The sequence below is a fragment of the Meleagris gallopavo genome, chromosome 16 (assembly GCF_000146605.3).
Source record: "Meleagris gallopavo isolate NT-WF06-2002-E0010 breed Aviagen turkey brand Nicholas breeding stock chromosome 16, Turkey_5.1, whole genome shotgun sequence".
In the NCBI taxonomy this organism is placed as follows: Eukaryota; Metazoa; Chordata; class Aves; order Galliformes; family Phasianidae; genus Meleagris; species Meleagris gallopavo.
The window spans coordinates 679,455-694,931 of record NC_015026.2 but is presented as its reverse complement, the minus strand read 5'-3'; the positions used below and the strand labels follow the sequence as shown (position 1 = coordinate 694,931).

Here is a 15,477-nt window from a genome sequence, read left to right as displayed (position 1 = left end):
TGCGGGGAAAGGGACGAGCGGGTACCGCAGCCCGGCTGCCCCATGGGCAGAGACACAAGCGGCAGTTCTGAACATCTTGGGGAAACACGGGGATGTGAACGAGCACTTCAGACACCAGGGAAGGAGAAGAGGTTTCCAGCAGCACGAAGGGCTCGCAGGTCCTCCCAAGCTGGGCTCGGGCCCCCTGCCAGCTGCTGCCCTTGATCCTCCGCTCAGCCAGGGAAAAACACGCACTTTCACCCTCGGTCAGCAAACAGAGAAAAGCAACCAAACATTTTGCAAGAAGCAGAAGCATCGGCACAGAGCCCCGGGGAGGCAGTGGGGCAGGCGAAGCTCCATCCAGCAGTTCCATGTAGGAGCTGCAGATGCTGGGAGCAGCCCTTAGCCCTCCCAGCTGCCTGCACGCAGCCATCCCCCTTTACAATCACATCTGGGAAGGCTTCAAGGCGAACGCACGCTCCAGAGGAGGACGGGAAACTCCAGCGTCTCGCCCTGGCTTTAACCTCACACTCCAGTGGCCTCCAGCCCTGCGGTGCAACCCCACGTGTGTTTGGAGGTGTTCCTCCCGCAGGCTGCTCTTGATGTACTCAGACAGCAGAATGCCAACGGCACAGAGATCCCACCAGGAAACAGGGAACAGAGGTGGTAGGTGAAGCCGCTGGGCACAGCTTGGTGACAGCCTGCGTGGAAACTAAAACAGAGGGAAGTTATTTAAAACAACAAAGTAAGCACTTTATTTCCATGAAGCATGTTGTTTTAGTATCACAATGGAATGATGAGAAAACGTTTAAAAAAACCCGAAGAAGTCTCTAATCCCCGCTGACAGCAGGGAGGTTTTCAAGGCAATTTAAAAAACAAAGGGAGTGACAGAAGTGCCAAAACAGTCCCAACATCACAGTCCCCTCCTCCTCCCAGAGCCGGGCAGGGCAGGAAGGCGGAATGACACGAAGGTACGAATGGCTGAAGCAGTCTTTGGCGCTTCTGCCTCACGATTGGTAACACACGAGGTCTCTCAAGACGACTCCATAAACATCTCCGGGCGCAACAGAGCGCTCTGTCGGTGGCACAAAGCCCGGTGAGCCGCTGTGCCCCGCGGCCAGGGGCTGAGACACATCCTGCAGCCAGCACTGCGGCCTTGGGGATGGGAGAGAAGGAAGCGTGGTGCATGAATCCAAACAGATGTGCCCACCTGCAGGACACCGCGTCCCGCAGTGCTGACAAAGCAGCCAGGAGAGAAGGTGGTGGCAAAAACGAGACATGGATCTGTTCCCTACAGTGATCAGAACACCAGTCCAGTGCAGTAACTATAGTTTCACAGTTCCGGGGGGCAAACTGTCATTGCAAAGTCTGTAGTAACGCAGGTCATTCACCAGTCTGTGCACATTCTGGGTAAACGATGGCAGGTCCTGAAAGAGATCAAACAACCCGTTGTACTGCAAACACAGGAATACCTACAGGGCACAGAAAGGAGCGCCCGGTGCCCCCACGTATTTCCATACGTGTGCGTCTCCTCCAGCATCTGAGCCCAGGAAACCTGAGTTTCTGCAGCCCACGTGCAGGGAACAGAGGCTGCTCCTGAGCTGCTCCAAGCAGGAGCTGACTGCACAGAACCAGGCCCTGCTCGCAGCACTGGCTCCTTGCTGTGCACTCAGGCACAACACAAATGGCCACGGCAGGGCCATCTGCAGCAGCAACTGCTCAGGGTGCTCCTGCCAAGGCTCCAGTTCCCACAAAGCTCGTCACAAGGGCTGGTTTCCCTGAAGAGCAATTGCCTACTGAAGATTCTCTCAAAGCTCCTTCTCCACCCTTAAACCTGGGGTCTCAAATCGCCACCGTCTCCCACGGGAGAGGAACCAACAACAGACAATGAAACTTCAGCAGACTGAAAGCCAGCTGTACTGCCATCATCTCCAACATCTGGCTAGCAGCTGGAGCTAGGTTTTGGCAAATGTCAGTCTACCCATACGAAAGCTCCCCCCAGGGAATATATTAGAGCTCTAACTCCCATGGAATAAGCAAGTCCAAGAGATGAGACGGCAACTTTGCTACCTACAGCAAAAAATCCAATGCTAGGGCATCACTGACTGTGCAAGTGTTTGTAACAATGGTACCACTAAGGAGCCCAGGGCTATCAGCCACCACACTCTGAGAAAAGCACTGCCCAGCCCAGGAATACTTGCACCCCCCTGCAGCACCCTCCCTTCTTACCCTGTCCATTTTGAAATTCCTTCCCAGCACATTTTTCTGGTTTGAGTCCACACCGTCACAGCTGGCCAGGAACTCAGGGAGGAAGGCTGAGTAGAAGCCATCAAAGTCCACCGAGGCCATGTTGTAGGTGGCAATGCCAATCTCCTCCTGCAGCAGGTCGTGGGATTTGTGGACGAGCACCTGGAGCAGCACATTCACAAACTGGAACAGCATGGTCGTCCGAAAGATCTTCTGCACAGTGAGAGGAGGACACAGTCAGGCACCTTCACTCCAGGAGGGAGCGCAGCACAGTGAGAGCTCGTGGAGGTCAGATGGGCACATGGACATGGCTGCAATGGGCCACTTAACACCTGCAGTTTCTGAGCTATCAGCAAGCTCCACAAGCCCTTGTGAGCACAGATATTATTTTCCAGTCTGAACCAGGCCAAGATCTCAAGTACCTGCTGCAAAATTACCTGTGAACTTGGTCACACTCACCTGGTATCTCTGGTTCAAGTTTTAAACATTGGCTTTCAAGGAAACAGTATCAAGTCCCATTTAAACTCCCAAATTTTAGCCCTGCACTGTGTTCTAGAAAGCAGTCAGAGTTCCTAGGGAACCTGGTTGGCTGCCTGAATGTCTGAACAGGCAGCTGCTAACACGATGGCCTGCCCTTCAGCTGTGATCACAGATAGAAACCTGAAAGCTCTGCCTCCAAAGGCTAACGAAAGGGCAAGACCCTGGACTGCAACTCTCATTCCTTGTGGCAGCAGCTAACAAATCTAGATTAGAGGTTTTGGAGGATGGGTGCCGCGTGACAGCAATGGGCAACCACCTCACAGTCACCCAACTGAATGGCAAGCAGCCTGCTGCTGGCCCACACGAGAAGGATGGAGAGACTCCACCGCTGTCTCACTTATGGACCAGTCAATCCACCAATTTCTGCTTTGTAGGACAAGTCGCCCTGTCACTGTGTGTTCTTTGCTTTCCCTCGTTGTCACAGGAGCACACAGACCAAGACTGGAAACAGCTGGGGTTCCTCCTGTGCCTGGTGCAGCAGTGTCAGTGAGATGGCAGTGCCATTTTGACCAGCAACGTCCTCACCACAGCCACAGCAAACAAAGGATGCAGTAAATAAGCCCCAAATCCTGACCTTCAGTTTGTGAGCCATCTGGAAGCCTGAAAGGCAGCCTTCCACTTTCACAAAGCCATTTCCAGCTCCCTTGGACTGGAAGCTCTCGCCTTTATCAGCCCTTTGTCTGGCACCTGCCCACTGCTAAGCTCAGACTCACCTTGTGGTACAGCTTCTGCTTGGTGTTCAGTGTCTCCAGGTAGAAGAGATTCTGCTTGAAGAGGTGAATGTCGGGCTGCAGGAAGGACTGGCCAAATGCCTGCAAAGTAGAATCAAGGGGAGGGGATTGATACCATAATGAATATCAAAACTGACAGGCAGAACAATGTTTTCACCCCAACACCACACAGAGTCTGTTTACAGATCTCCTGAAGCAATGCCACAATGTTGTTTGACATGCATGCCAACAACTCAGCTTTCTGCCAACCGTGTTCAGGTGGGAGGAACAGGATCTTCTGGTGCCACGTGCCAGGAGAACAAACCCCTGGCAGCTTCTGCTGCTTCTCAGTGAAACCCTTCTGTGAGTCTGTTGAAGTCAATCTTGTTGTCAGATTGGAGGGAATGAAGAAGCTTTAGTGGCCATGTGCTCCAATCCCTGCAGAACAGTTTCTAAGCTGGGTTTGTTGGGACCAGGTATCACCATGCATTGAAAAGGAACAAGAGATGCTGAGCACGGTTCCCCTGACAGTTTACTTGTAAAGGATATGTCTGTTTCTCAGAGGTACCCAGAGTACCATGGTGAGCATGAGTAAAGCCAGAACACACCCACAGCTCTTGCTCTTTATCTGCATTGAGAGGGCAAGGTGACTGGCAGATGTGGTTAAGATGCTACTGCACTAAGTTAGAAGTTATGGACTGGGAGGCAGACCCAGGCATAGCAGATCCCTCAACGAGATCTGCTGGACCCCACTGAAGCATGGTATGCCTGCACAGACTCTGGGATAAAGCACCTTTGAAACACTGTACAGATGAGAAGCAGGCAGCAGAACTTTCGTGGTTGCTGCTCCAAGACATCATGACCAGAAGGTTATTCCTTTGCAACAGCCATTTATTGTTAGATGGACAGAGATGGCCCCGATCTGTGGAAACCAGCATCTGAACTACTAACACTAAACACAGATATTGGCTGTTCTTGCAGTGAAGAACACTCACAGAACACTCAGCTTTTGTACCAAAGCAGCAGTGCCCAAGCAGTAAAACTGGCCCAGTGGTGCCAAGCAGCCTGCAGCTGTTACTGAGACAACTCCATCAATGCCTCTCCCAAAACAAGATGCTGAGGCAAGTGAGGAAATGTTAAGCTGTTACAGGAGAAAAAAGAAGCTCTGGACAGGGACAGCTCTGGACTCCATTCACAATAATGCTAACGTACAGAAAGTCCAGAGAGGAGTATCAGCATAGTTCACATCACACAGCACAAGAGCTCCCTCTTTACGTGTTCACCAGAAGGTCCCCAGCCTCCATAAGCACTTCTGGACAGGACAGCTCTGCAGGGCCCTCCCTCTTGCAGTCTGACACGTGGCCCTCACTGCCCTCTGACTGCCACCTGCTCTTAGCTTCCAGAGCACAGTGTGAGCATGCTGCTGTTTGCACTGCAAAAGGGCCCCACACCAGGCAGGCTGCAACAGGCTGCTCACGAGGAGGCTGATTTTTTTCTGTGTTTCTGTATAAAACCAGAGGACATCTTGGTTTCAGGAAACCTTTCCTGCACCAGCAATCTGTCCTAATGGAATCAAAGCAGAAGTAAACAGGACTGCACCAGTAATATTTTAGGTCCAGACAAAGAATGTAGGCATGGAAAGGAATTAGCAGGAGTGCTAAGTGAGGCACTGTGCGCTTTGCAAGCACATCAGCAAGATGTCTCTACAAATATTTTCATTTTTAGCAAGAAAACACACAAGACCTCACTCTGGACACTGTCTAATCCCCAGCAGCCACATCTAATACCCTGCCAAAAGCAGAGCACGTCCTGTTACAAAAAGGGTTCTTACAGAACTGTAGTGGAGTTACCTGCATGATGGCACTGAACTGCGCTTCGTTCTCCATCTGCTCTTCTGCCACCCCCCTCTGGACACTGGCCAGGACACTGGATTTGAAGAAGTACCGCCAGTTGTGGTGGAGGACTCGGAAAAGCAGCTCAAATAACTCTGCTTTCACATCAGGAGATGAGCGCTAGGAGGAAAGAACAACACCTCAGAAGAGGCTCCTGTGCTGGAATCCCACTTATCATCCCCTGGATCCCACTGCTGGCAGCACCCTGCTCTGTCTGGTGCCATCCAGGAGCGCTCTGCAGCTGAGCTACCAAAACGAAGGATTTCCTTCTATGGCCTCAGCAGCTGCTGGATCATACCACCGTGCTAAGAACACATAATCCAGTTTTGTTTTACCTCCTGCTTTGAGCATGTCTGTACTTTTAGTGTATTTGACAATTTCTGACAAAATCCTCCACCCGCTCTGCTTCCAAACCCCCCCAGCTCTCCCCACACTGGGACTGACATTTACAGCTCCTGGAAAGCAAAGCCCTTCCTTGCTCCCACAGCCCCAGGAAGGTCTTTGTTTCCCCCTCTGCGTTCACCTGGAGCGAGAGCAGTCCTACCTCTGCGATGATGGGGTACACCTGCTCCATGCACAGTGAGATGACGCTGGGTAGAAAAGGCTTGAATACTTGGCCTGGTTCCTGCACCACCACTTGCAGAATTTTCAAAAACTTCTCCACCACCCGACAGCCAGTGCTCCCCTCATGGAGGATGCTCTCTGCCAGCTGCTCTCTACAATAAAAAATGAAGTTGTTGGATGGGATCTTCCCCTGAGATCAGCATGCTTACCTAAGCTCACATAAGCTTCCCCAGCTAATACAGCCCAAGCACATTAAGCCACGGAAGGGAGGTAAGTATTGACTAAGGACTGATAGACACTTTTCCCTAACAGAAGCTTTAGGGACAACAGGGGTGCACAAAGACACTGACTGATATAGGTAATGCCAGAGTCCAGTGTTCAGTATCACACACTTCCAAGACTGTCAGGTCTCTGGGAAAGCTGAAATTGCACATCGGGCACACAGGCCATCATGGACGGACTGGGTCACTTCAGGCTTAAAAGCATTTTCCTTAAACTAAGCTCTGGACACAGAGGAAGAAGTAGAACACTTTTCTTTTGGGACAGGGATGTGTTTAGTTAGCTGGCCAAGACAAATCATGGCCAGGGATAAGAGAAAAATAACCAGCACAAGACAATACCTGGTGAACATATTTAGGAAGGTCTGTATGATCTGCTCAGTGAAAGGCACTCCCATCTGCACTCTCAGTCCTTGAAACAAAGTGAGGAAGAAGCTCAGCATCTCATCCGTCACATCTAAGACAGAACAGGAAAGCAAAATGAACATGTTAAGGCAATGTTCAAATACATGAAGAAGTCTTTTATGTGATATCTGCTCCTCCTGTACAGATAATTCCATTTATTCCTGAAAATTTAGCAGCAGCTTCACCATTAGAAATTGAAATCAATTGGTCTTACAGGACTTGAAGATGGCTCAGACATTTCCATGGACAAGTATGGTCAGCATCAACAAATCAGAACAAATACAGCACTACAAGGGCCCTGGGTCTGCCTGCCTACACAGACTGCTTGGAGAAAGCTCCTGCAATGGTCTGGGCTTCAGCAGCTCACTGCACACACAGGGTTAACAGGAAATACGAGGAAATCCACAGCAGTTCTGTACAACTTGAAGTGGCCATAGAATCCAGTTTTTTTCTTTTTTTTTAGGAGGGGGAGGATCTGACAAGATTAGCTGCACCGAAGCTAATACACCATCAGTCCCAGCATGCTTTATTCAACAGCCACAGTAAGCTGCAACCACTCAGGTTCTGCTTCATACAGCCTTTTATAGCCAACACAGAACAGGTGAGCAGCCTCATGCAACTGAAAGCAGCAATTCACTGGAGTCACAGCATCAGCTTGCTGCCTTGGATCCTTCCAACTAGAATCATTGTCTTTGTTCTGGCTCCCCACAGCCCCATTTCACTGAGAAGATCCCATCTGGCTCCAGAAGTTTTTCTGGAATGCCTGGCTCTTCACAAAGCAAGTGATGAGATGCAAAATGCAAGAGCTGGCCACAAGACTGCCAGAGTCCTGGTTACATTGACTCACAGAACGACTTGGGTTGGAAGAGACTTTAAAGACCATATATATTTCCAACCCCCCCTGCTGTGGGCAGGGCTGCCATGCCATCAGGTTGTCCAGGCCCCACTCATCATCTTGGACATCTTGGGAGCCCGTCCTTTACAAGGATATTAAAAGAAATCATGACCACTACTATGCTTTGTTTTCAAGCTTTTGGAGAGAATAAGTGACAAACATAGGCACGGTATTTTGAAGCTCTTTTTGTGCTCGTGAAAAGCTCCATTCCTTTTCACTGCCTGAAAACAACACAGGGCATCTCCACCCACTGGAAGTGGGACAGGTCCTGATGACCATACTGTAGATAACACCAGATCTCCCTTTCCTCTTCTGAACCAATCCACCCACCAGGACAGACCTGCATTACACAGCAAGCCCACACACCTCACATGAACACCACGACCCTATGCTGACGGGCTTTGGGTGTTACTGGGAGGTGATAAAGCTACTCACAGCATTAAACCTGTCCTATGGTTATACCTGACTGATGAATGAAAGCTGGGAAGAGGGCTAGTGAGACCTGCACGGATTCTTGCAGCGACTGATAACAGATCTGCCGAGACTTGGTGGATTCTCCAGAGATACTTTCTACAATATCTTCTAAAACGCTGAGTGTCTGATGGATGATCACTTTGGCTGCAAAAAGAAGAGAGGTGATACTTCCTGCATATGTCAAGACTAGCCACAGGCAAAAAATGAAGAGAAGTTCTCGTGAGCAGTACCTAGAACAACACACAAGGCAGCACATACATCAAGCCCAGGTTGGAGTCAGAAGGGTTTCTAAAGTATGTTCACACGTTAAACATTTAAATAGGTTCAGCCAAGTAACAGTGGCAACGTGCATTCTTAAATTATACAAGCTTACTGCCCTACAGATGCACTCACTGCTTGAGAACTAAGGTGCACAGTCTGAAGGAAGCCATAGGACAGCATTATTTCCAACACAATATAGATAAAGAAAAAACAGTCAAGGAAACAGAAGCTTATTCTGATAGCAAAATATCCTGCAAATCTCTGTTTGTGGAAGTAACAATTGGAGTGATACACAATCACTAAATAAACTACCCCAGAAGTCAGAACTGACCCACGTGTGCAGGCTGACCCTCTTATGAGGCTCAACCAACCCTCTCCATGCTCCCTCATCCCACAGAGCTGACCAGCAAGTCAGTTTTGTCAGAAGCTGTGATGCTGTGTACCTATAAGCAAAAAATTCATACAAACAAACAAAAAAAAAGCACAACAAAAAGACAAGACACCCAAAAGCAGTCACAAAACACACACAGCAGCTTCAAAAGGCCCCTAAACCCCATCATTTCAGGGCTCTCATCCTACACATACATACCCTCAGCAGTACTTCTGAAGTCTAGAAGAAATTCTTATTTTCCCCTTTAAGCTTCTTAAACCATAATCTTCATTAACACTGCCTCCAGTCAATGCTTCCAGTACTACAGCGTGGTAGTCCCAGCATTAGGTTGCTCAGCATCCCCAGTGCAATCAATGCCATTCAAATTTGTATGGCAAACTTGATCCCACTTTCCCTGAGCAACTGAGGAAGACAGTACTCTGACGGAGCAGTCTGCAGCAGCCTGGGGTGAAAGCATCCCTCACAAACCATAGAGGAAGTGTTCCTTACAAAAAAGAAACTAATTGCTCCTTTCCTAGCCTTCCCACGTGCTCAACAGCTCTCAGGCAAAATAATTACTGGAAAGACAGCTCAACCACTCCCTCCAACAGTCAGCATTGCAACTGCAGGAGGCCAGCACACAAAGGAACTGGGTACTTACTGTCCTCCAGCTGCACCTTCCTCTGTGGCAATACAGCATTGGATTTCAATTGGCGATAGTCCCTGGTCAGGGCAGAGATGAGGCTGGTGTGGTTGGTGGAACGAACCGCCCACTGCTGCTCACTCTCTGGAAGATTTGGCCAAGGGAGCAACAATACATTTGATAATGCTCTGCACACCAGCACCTGGGCCTGGAAGCAACGAAACATGGAAGATTTCAGAGTTTGCTACTCACTTCTGCACAACCTTAGACTGACATTTTATGGCTGCCCAAAGCAGCAGTGCTAACTATTCGAGGAAAGAGTTCAATAGCAGTTGTGTCCAAGTGACAACCAGTAGCTCTACAAGGTGAGAGAGAAGCAAAGCTCCATCACTTCAGAGCTGGAGTCAGCTCTCATCTCTCTCTGCCCTTCTGTGCAACAAGAACTCAGTGTTCCTTATATCTCCAAAACAAAGACAATGCCAGTTCTGTTGCTCTGTCTGGTTTAGACAGGAAGCACACATTTGTACAGCACTTTGTACCTCCATGCTACTGCCCAATGCAATAGAATCCCCATCTTTGCTGTGGCTTTTCAGTAATTCTGTAATACATTCATTTGGAGTGAGGTATCTAGAACGCTAACAGAAGTTTCACCAACTCTTTCCATATGTCAGAATCCATATGCCAGTACTGCAAAGACAATGCACTCAGGGCCTGTGTCAGCAAGTGAGAAACAAGTAAGATTTAAGAGCTGCAACTGTGTTTTTTCCCTATTCCGCAGCTTGAAATAGACAACCATTGACAAACTGCCACTATGATTCCTTGATGTGCACAGAGCTGAAGCACCTTATCAGGAAGCCGCTGGGCAGAAGTGTCTGTGATTCTGTTGAACACCTTCTGCACTGCAGGGATGCTGATCAGGAACACTGGTCGCACCGTAGTGGCTAAAGAGACCAGCAGGTGGCACGCAGACAGCAGCAACTTCTCCTGCACCTGGAACAGAGGGAGCACATGGTCAGGCTGCCCGGGACCACAGGGTTTGACACTTGACAGCACAGTGAGCTGCCATTACCACGCTTCTGCCAGCAAAACAGTGCAAGTATTTTTATCGCAAGGGTGGTCGCGCACTGGAACAGGCTTCTTAGGGGTGGCTGATGCCCCATCCTGTCACTGGTCGAGAGGCATTTGGATAATGTCCTTAATGTCTGTTTTAGCTTTTGGTTAATCCTCAAGAGGTCAGGCAGTTGGACTCGATACCTTTGTAGGTCCCCTCCAACTAGAATCATAATAATACCGTGGAAAAGAGATTTCCCTGTTTTCAAGCCATGATATGCCTGTAAGTTCCTTACTGTCACACTTCTGGCTGGGATAGAGTTAATTGCCTTCATAGAGGCTCACACAAAGCTGTGTTTTGGATTCTTGATGAAAGCACTGGTGTAGCACACTGGTGTTATCACTTGTTGCAGAGCACTGCTTACAGAGCCAAGAACTGTTGTGCTCCTCACACTGCCGTGCCAGTGAGGAGCTTGGGGTGCATATGAAGCCAGGACAGCTGACCCAAAGGGGTGTCCCACACCACCACGGTGCTATGCTCAGCACTAAAAGCTGAGGTAAAGAATGGGGGAATGGACCGATGGGAAGCAGGGAATGAATGAATTCCTTGCTTCTCTTTGCTTGCACGTGCTTTACCTAGAAAACTGTCTTTATCCAAACCCAAAGTTCTTGCACTTTTACCTTCCAATTCTCTCCCCCACCTCACCTGGGCAGTGAGCAAGCAGCCAGGTGATGCAGAGCTGCCTGCTGGGTACACTTATTTTTGCATTAATTTGACCCATGGTGCTATTATCTTAGACTTAGTCTTATAGGAGACGTGTTGTGGCTCTGGAAGACATATCCAACTCTCTGATTCACACCATGGGCCATGGCACGGTCTAGAGCATGCTGAGTCCAACTACATCACCACGAGAGCCTTGCACTCTCTGTGGACGTGCAGTCCCAACCCCAGCCCAGCACTGACGTGGATACCTTTGAACTGATGAGGGGTGTGATGGCCTCCAGAGCTGTGGAGACGAGAGAGATGAACTGCTCCGGGTTCTGCCGATGCACTTCACTGTAGAACTGTGCCAGCCAGTGTGAGTAGGCCTGCAGTGCAGCCAGGGACTGAGCGTGGCTGTGGGGAGAAAGCAAGCACGAGCTGACATAAAGCAAACACCACAGGATGGCAAGTGCCGTGACACCCCAGCCTCAGGGCTCCTGTAATCAATTCCCATATTCCCTAATCCCACAGCATGAGATTCATTTCACACGCCCACTTCATTTAGCGGAAAGAGAGGGAAAATGCAATTGCCTTACAGAAGTCTTTGGGCAAATAGGCACACAGCTGTCAGCCTACATAAAACGTTCTCCAACTGCAGCTCTCCTATCCTTGTGCTGCAGATCTCACCAAGAAGAGTCTATGAACACCGATATTCCCTCCAAAAGCACAGCTTCTCCTAGATGTACGTGTCCCCACCATAGCAGCTGCGTTTGAGATCTCAGTCACCTGTGGCAGGCAGCTTCCAGGCCTGCACCAGCTCCCTCACCACACATCAGCTTGTCAGCAAGTCCAGGGGGTTTCCACCCAATGGGGAAAAACAGAGAAACCTACTTTTAGCAGCAGGATGAAGAGGTTTTCATGAATTAGCTCTCTGCCTTTATATCTTCTCTCTCCCATCCTTTGTATATTTATTGTCTCTTTCTCATTCTTCCACTAACTGAAAACTGAAACATTCCTGTGATTATGTTACATGGCCTAAAATTCTTCTTCATCCTGGACCTGGACATTCAGAAGTGTGCTGTGACTGGATTCAGCCACCAAGCAGTAATATTAAACCAACAGGATAAAGCAACCAACTGGTGGGTTGCCTGTAATTAGAGTTTATGATTATACTTTGGCAGAGAGCTATCTCATGTTTTTGAGTCAGGATGACGCTCTGGGGATCAGACAGGTGTCCTCCAAATATCTGGCAATGTATCTTTTTTAGCCTAGCACTAGAAAACGACACAATTTTCTCCAGGACATTGGACCCAAGAGCAAAGGATGAACCCCTCTAACAAATAGGAAGAGCTTCCTGAGTTATTTTAAATCAGAAAGGGAAAACACCTTTGAAGAAATATCATCTGCATAAAGCTCATTGCCAGTAACTTGGGATTAGGAAAAATCCAGCCTAGTGTGGGTTTTAAGGGAGCTGCTATTCATACAAACTGAACAAGCATAACCTTAAATTCTGCTTGCAGAATGCCAGCTGGCAGTACCAGGTTTGTACAACACAGCCATTTACAATAGAAGGTCTTTAAAAGGCTGTTAGAGCGGTGTTCTATTACCACTGGCATCAAGATTTCACTCTTAATGTCAGCCTCTGGACTGAAGGCACTCATTTGTTTCAGAAATGGCCTGCATTGCTGGAAGGCATACATTTGTTTTGGAAGCCAAGGACTCGAAACTTTCTACTGAGAGAAACATTTTTACTTGAGCAATAAATCTGACTCTGGCAGCACAAAATCCATAAGCCTCAAACGACAGACCAGTCATTTCTTAAAATATCACAATTGTACACTTATTTTACCACCTAATCACGCTGCAGGTGAGCCAAGCCTTTACAATCATCGTGACGCATTGGCTTTTAGAGCTAACACAATGGGCATTTTTACTGCTGATCACAAACAGGTTTTTCTTCAAATATCAATCTGAGGAAACAGTGATTCATACGACTGACAACAGTCTTGACCCTGACCAGCCAGTGCCCTTGCTCAGCTAACAATCACAGTTTGCAGAACATTTGCCAAACAAGTGGTTAGAGTAGATATAGGAGACCCAAAGCTGCCCCCACCCCACACAGGTACCGAATCTGTACATAATAATTTGAATTGTGTATCTCATACTCACACATCAATAAGGTCAGGTTTCAATACAGATGGTACTGCAGTTTCAATGTTGTACAGTTTAATCTGGGATCCGTACAGCGTTACTTTTACCAACCTGCAAATAGATGAGTACATGGTAGTGCAACAGGACTGCAAGATGGATTTACACATGTGCAAACCAAACTGCTCATCTTATTTGACAAGCCTGTGTCAATATTTAGCTAGTATGTAGATTAGATGTAGACTATTTCCTTGCTTGTAATAAGATGGAACAAGTATGAGGCTCCTACATGGAGGTGAAACAATAAAGGCAGCTGTGTACAGTCCTGAATTTGAAGCTATACACTAAGTTTCGTGGAGGGAAAGAATCAAATATCTGCTTTTTACTTTCCACAGATCTTTTATGGAAAGAGACTTTGGTGACTTAGCTAGCAGAGACATAACTGAAGCAATCACAGAATTGTTTAGGTTGGAAAAAGATCTAGAATATCAAGTCCAACCATCACTTGACTTACTGAGTTCCATCACTAAACCATCTCTCTGCCACCAGACTCCACCTCCCACTTCATTACATCACAAGTGCAGATTCTGGAAAACAAGTACCTTTCTCATGACTGATTTAATCCCTCCTACAAGTTATTTCTCTGGTTAAAGGTTAAAAAAGACAACTGGGAAACTTAGCACCAATGAATGTAACACTTAAGGTACTAACCACTCAATTCTTCATGTCTCAATTTAATCATAACAAGGGGAGGCAGGAGGAAATCTTGGCTTTCACATTCACTGCAGTGGTAATAATCGTCCCACGGATGATGAAGGGACAGCAAACTCTCCCTTCCATTCTTACCTCTCCACCACTGTGAGAGCATCGTTAAACCTGGCAGCAAACATATCCCCAATGAAGTACTCTGCTAAACGACCAACAGCCTGCAGCAAGGAGCTCAGGTCCCTCAGGGAGCAGTGCAAACGACGGCAGTCATTCTCTGCAGTGATGTTCAGTCTGTGACCTGAAATGACATTTTGGTTTGTTAGAAGTGAATCCCAAAGACACACGTGTACATATTCACTTGTGCTAACAGGTGCTGAGTAAGAGCCTGGCAGCCTGAAAATTCATACTCCAAAAAGTATTTAACCTTGTGACTAATAAATACAGCTCTTTGGAATGGGAAACCTAATTATAAAGCTACAGGAAATGCTAAGTTTATTCTAATTACATTACAAGCATTCTTCTGAAATTAGCTTGGCAGCAGGTCACAGTTCAAAACTGAGCTCTGTCCAAGTGACTGAAATGCTCTAATTGGGTAAGACGAATTCTGCTGCCCTGACAGCCACTGTTCACATTTCTCTTTAAATGCTGAAAGTGATGTTACAAGCAATTCCAGCCTTTTTCACGTTTATTTTCCTTTATTTGGTATTAACATCCATATAAACAAGAACATTTTGGTTATCTGCTGACATCAGACAAGCAAAGCCAGCTTCACAGAGGCTATTAGCTGACTCCCTCTGCTGGCCAAGCTGCAACAGATGTTCTGACAGCACGGGCATATTTGGAGCAAGAATGCATTTGCTTCTAATTTGAAATGTGGTTATGTACTTTCCTATTTCTCAATAACAAGAAAAATACAGATAAGCAGACTTCCAAGTCTTATTGCCTCGTGTGACTTTCCTGCTGCTCAGTCACATACACCTGCTCCCCAAATATCCCAAAAGTGTCACTAAAAACGTTACCACGTTCTGCAGTAACAACTGTTTTTCTTCCCACTGCCCATCTAATCTCATCTTGCTCATCATTTCAGCAACAAGCTTCAACCTCTTATGTACCATCAGCAAAGTGTCACCCAGATCTGTACTGCCCTCTGAGCTACCTCTCCTGGCAGCCTCCAACACAAACAAACCCATGCACTACCACTTATCTGAGGATTCTTAAGTGATCATAGGACTGGAAGTACTTTGGAATAACAATTTCAGATCTGAAACGGAACACAGAGGAAGCAATACCAAAGCAGGTTTACAGTGTTTTGCAGCCAGCTACGCAAAGAGTGAGGAAATGTACTGGGCAGTGGTGGTTACCTGTCCCTGACGTGACCACGAACTGCTGGAGTCCCAGATACACTTCCAGGTTATCCTGCAGAACTGGAAACTGGAAAGGACAAGAAAGCAGCGTGACTTAGGGGCTTGGCAGGCAGTTAACTCAAATACCACAGTCTGTTAGAGAACAGTTTTCCTACTTCTTCCCAATGCCTTCGAAAAGATGGTTGGACAGAAGGCATGTTTCTAGGCTCTGGGCTGATTCTGCAGCTTATGTCTTGATAGCTGCCA

The 15,477-nt window shown here is 47.7% G+C and overlaps 1 protein-coding gene across 2 annotated transcripts in view; it reads right to left on the bottom strand.

The window, feature by feature from the left end:
- Nucleotides 1-710: 710 nt before the first annotated feature.
- The window catches only part of XPO6 (exportin 6), a 35,245-nt gene continuing 20,478 nt past the window's right edge, over nt 711-15,477 (bottom strand). For both annotated transcript variants that reach the window (XM_010719348.3, XM_031555812.1), the window contains exons 11-23: nt 15,229-15,298; nt 14,006-14,165; nt 13,181-13,273; nt 11,281-11,425; nt 10,102-10,248; nt 9,277-9,466; nt 7,973-8,128; nt 6,553-6,667; nt 5,913-6,084; nt 5,327-5,488; nt 3,480-3,578; nt 2,209-2,439; nt 711-1,406 (exon numbers count right to left, since the gene is read on the bottom strand). In XM_010719348.3, coding sequence (XP_010717650.1) covers nt 1,305-1,406; nt 2,209-2,439; nt 3,480-3,578; nt 5,327-5,488; nt 5,913-6,084; nt 6,553-6,667; nt 7,973-8,128; nt 9,277-9,466; nt 10,102-10,248; nt 11,281-11,425; nt 13,181-13,273; nt 14,006-14,165; nt 15,229-15,298 — 1,842 coding nt within the window. In that variant the 3' untranslated portion in view covers nt 711-1,304. The remainder of the gene's footprint in view (nt 1,407-2,208; nt 2,440-3,479; nt 3,579-5,326; nt 5,489-5,912; nt 6,085-6,552; nt 6,668-7,972; nt 8,129-9,276; nt 9,467-10,101; nt 10,249-11,280; nt 11,426-13,180; nt 13,274-14,005; nt 14,166-15,228; nt 15,299-15,477) is intronic.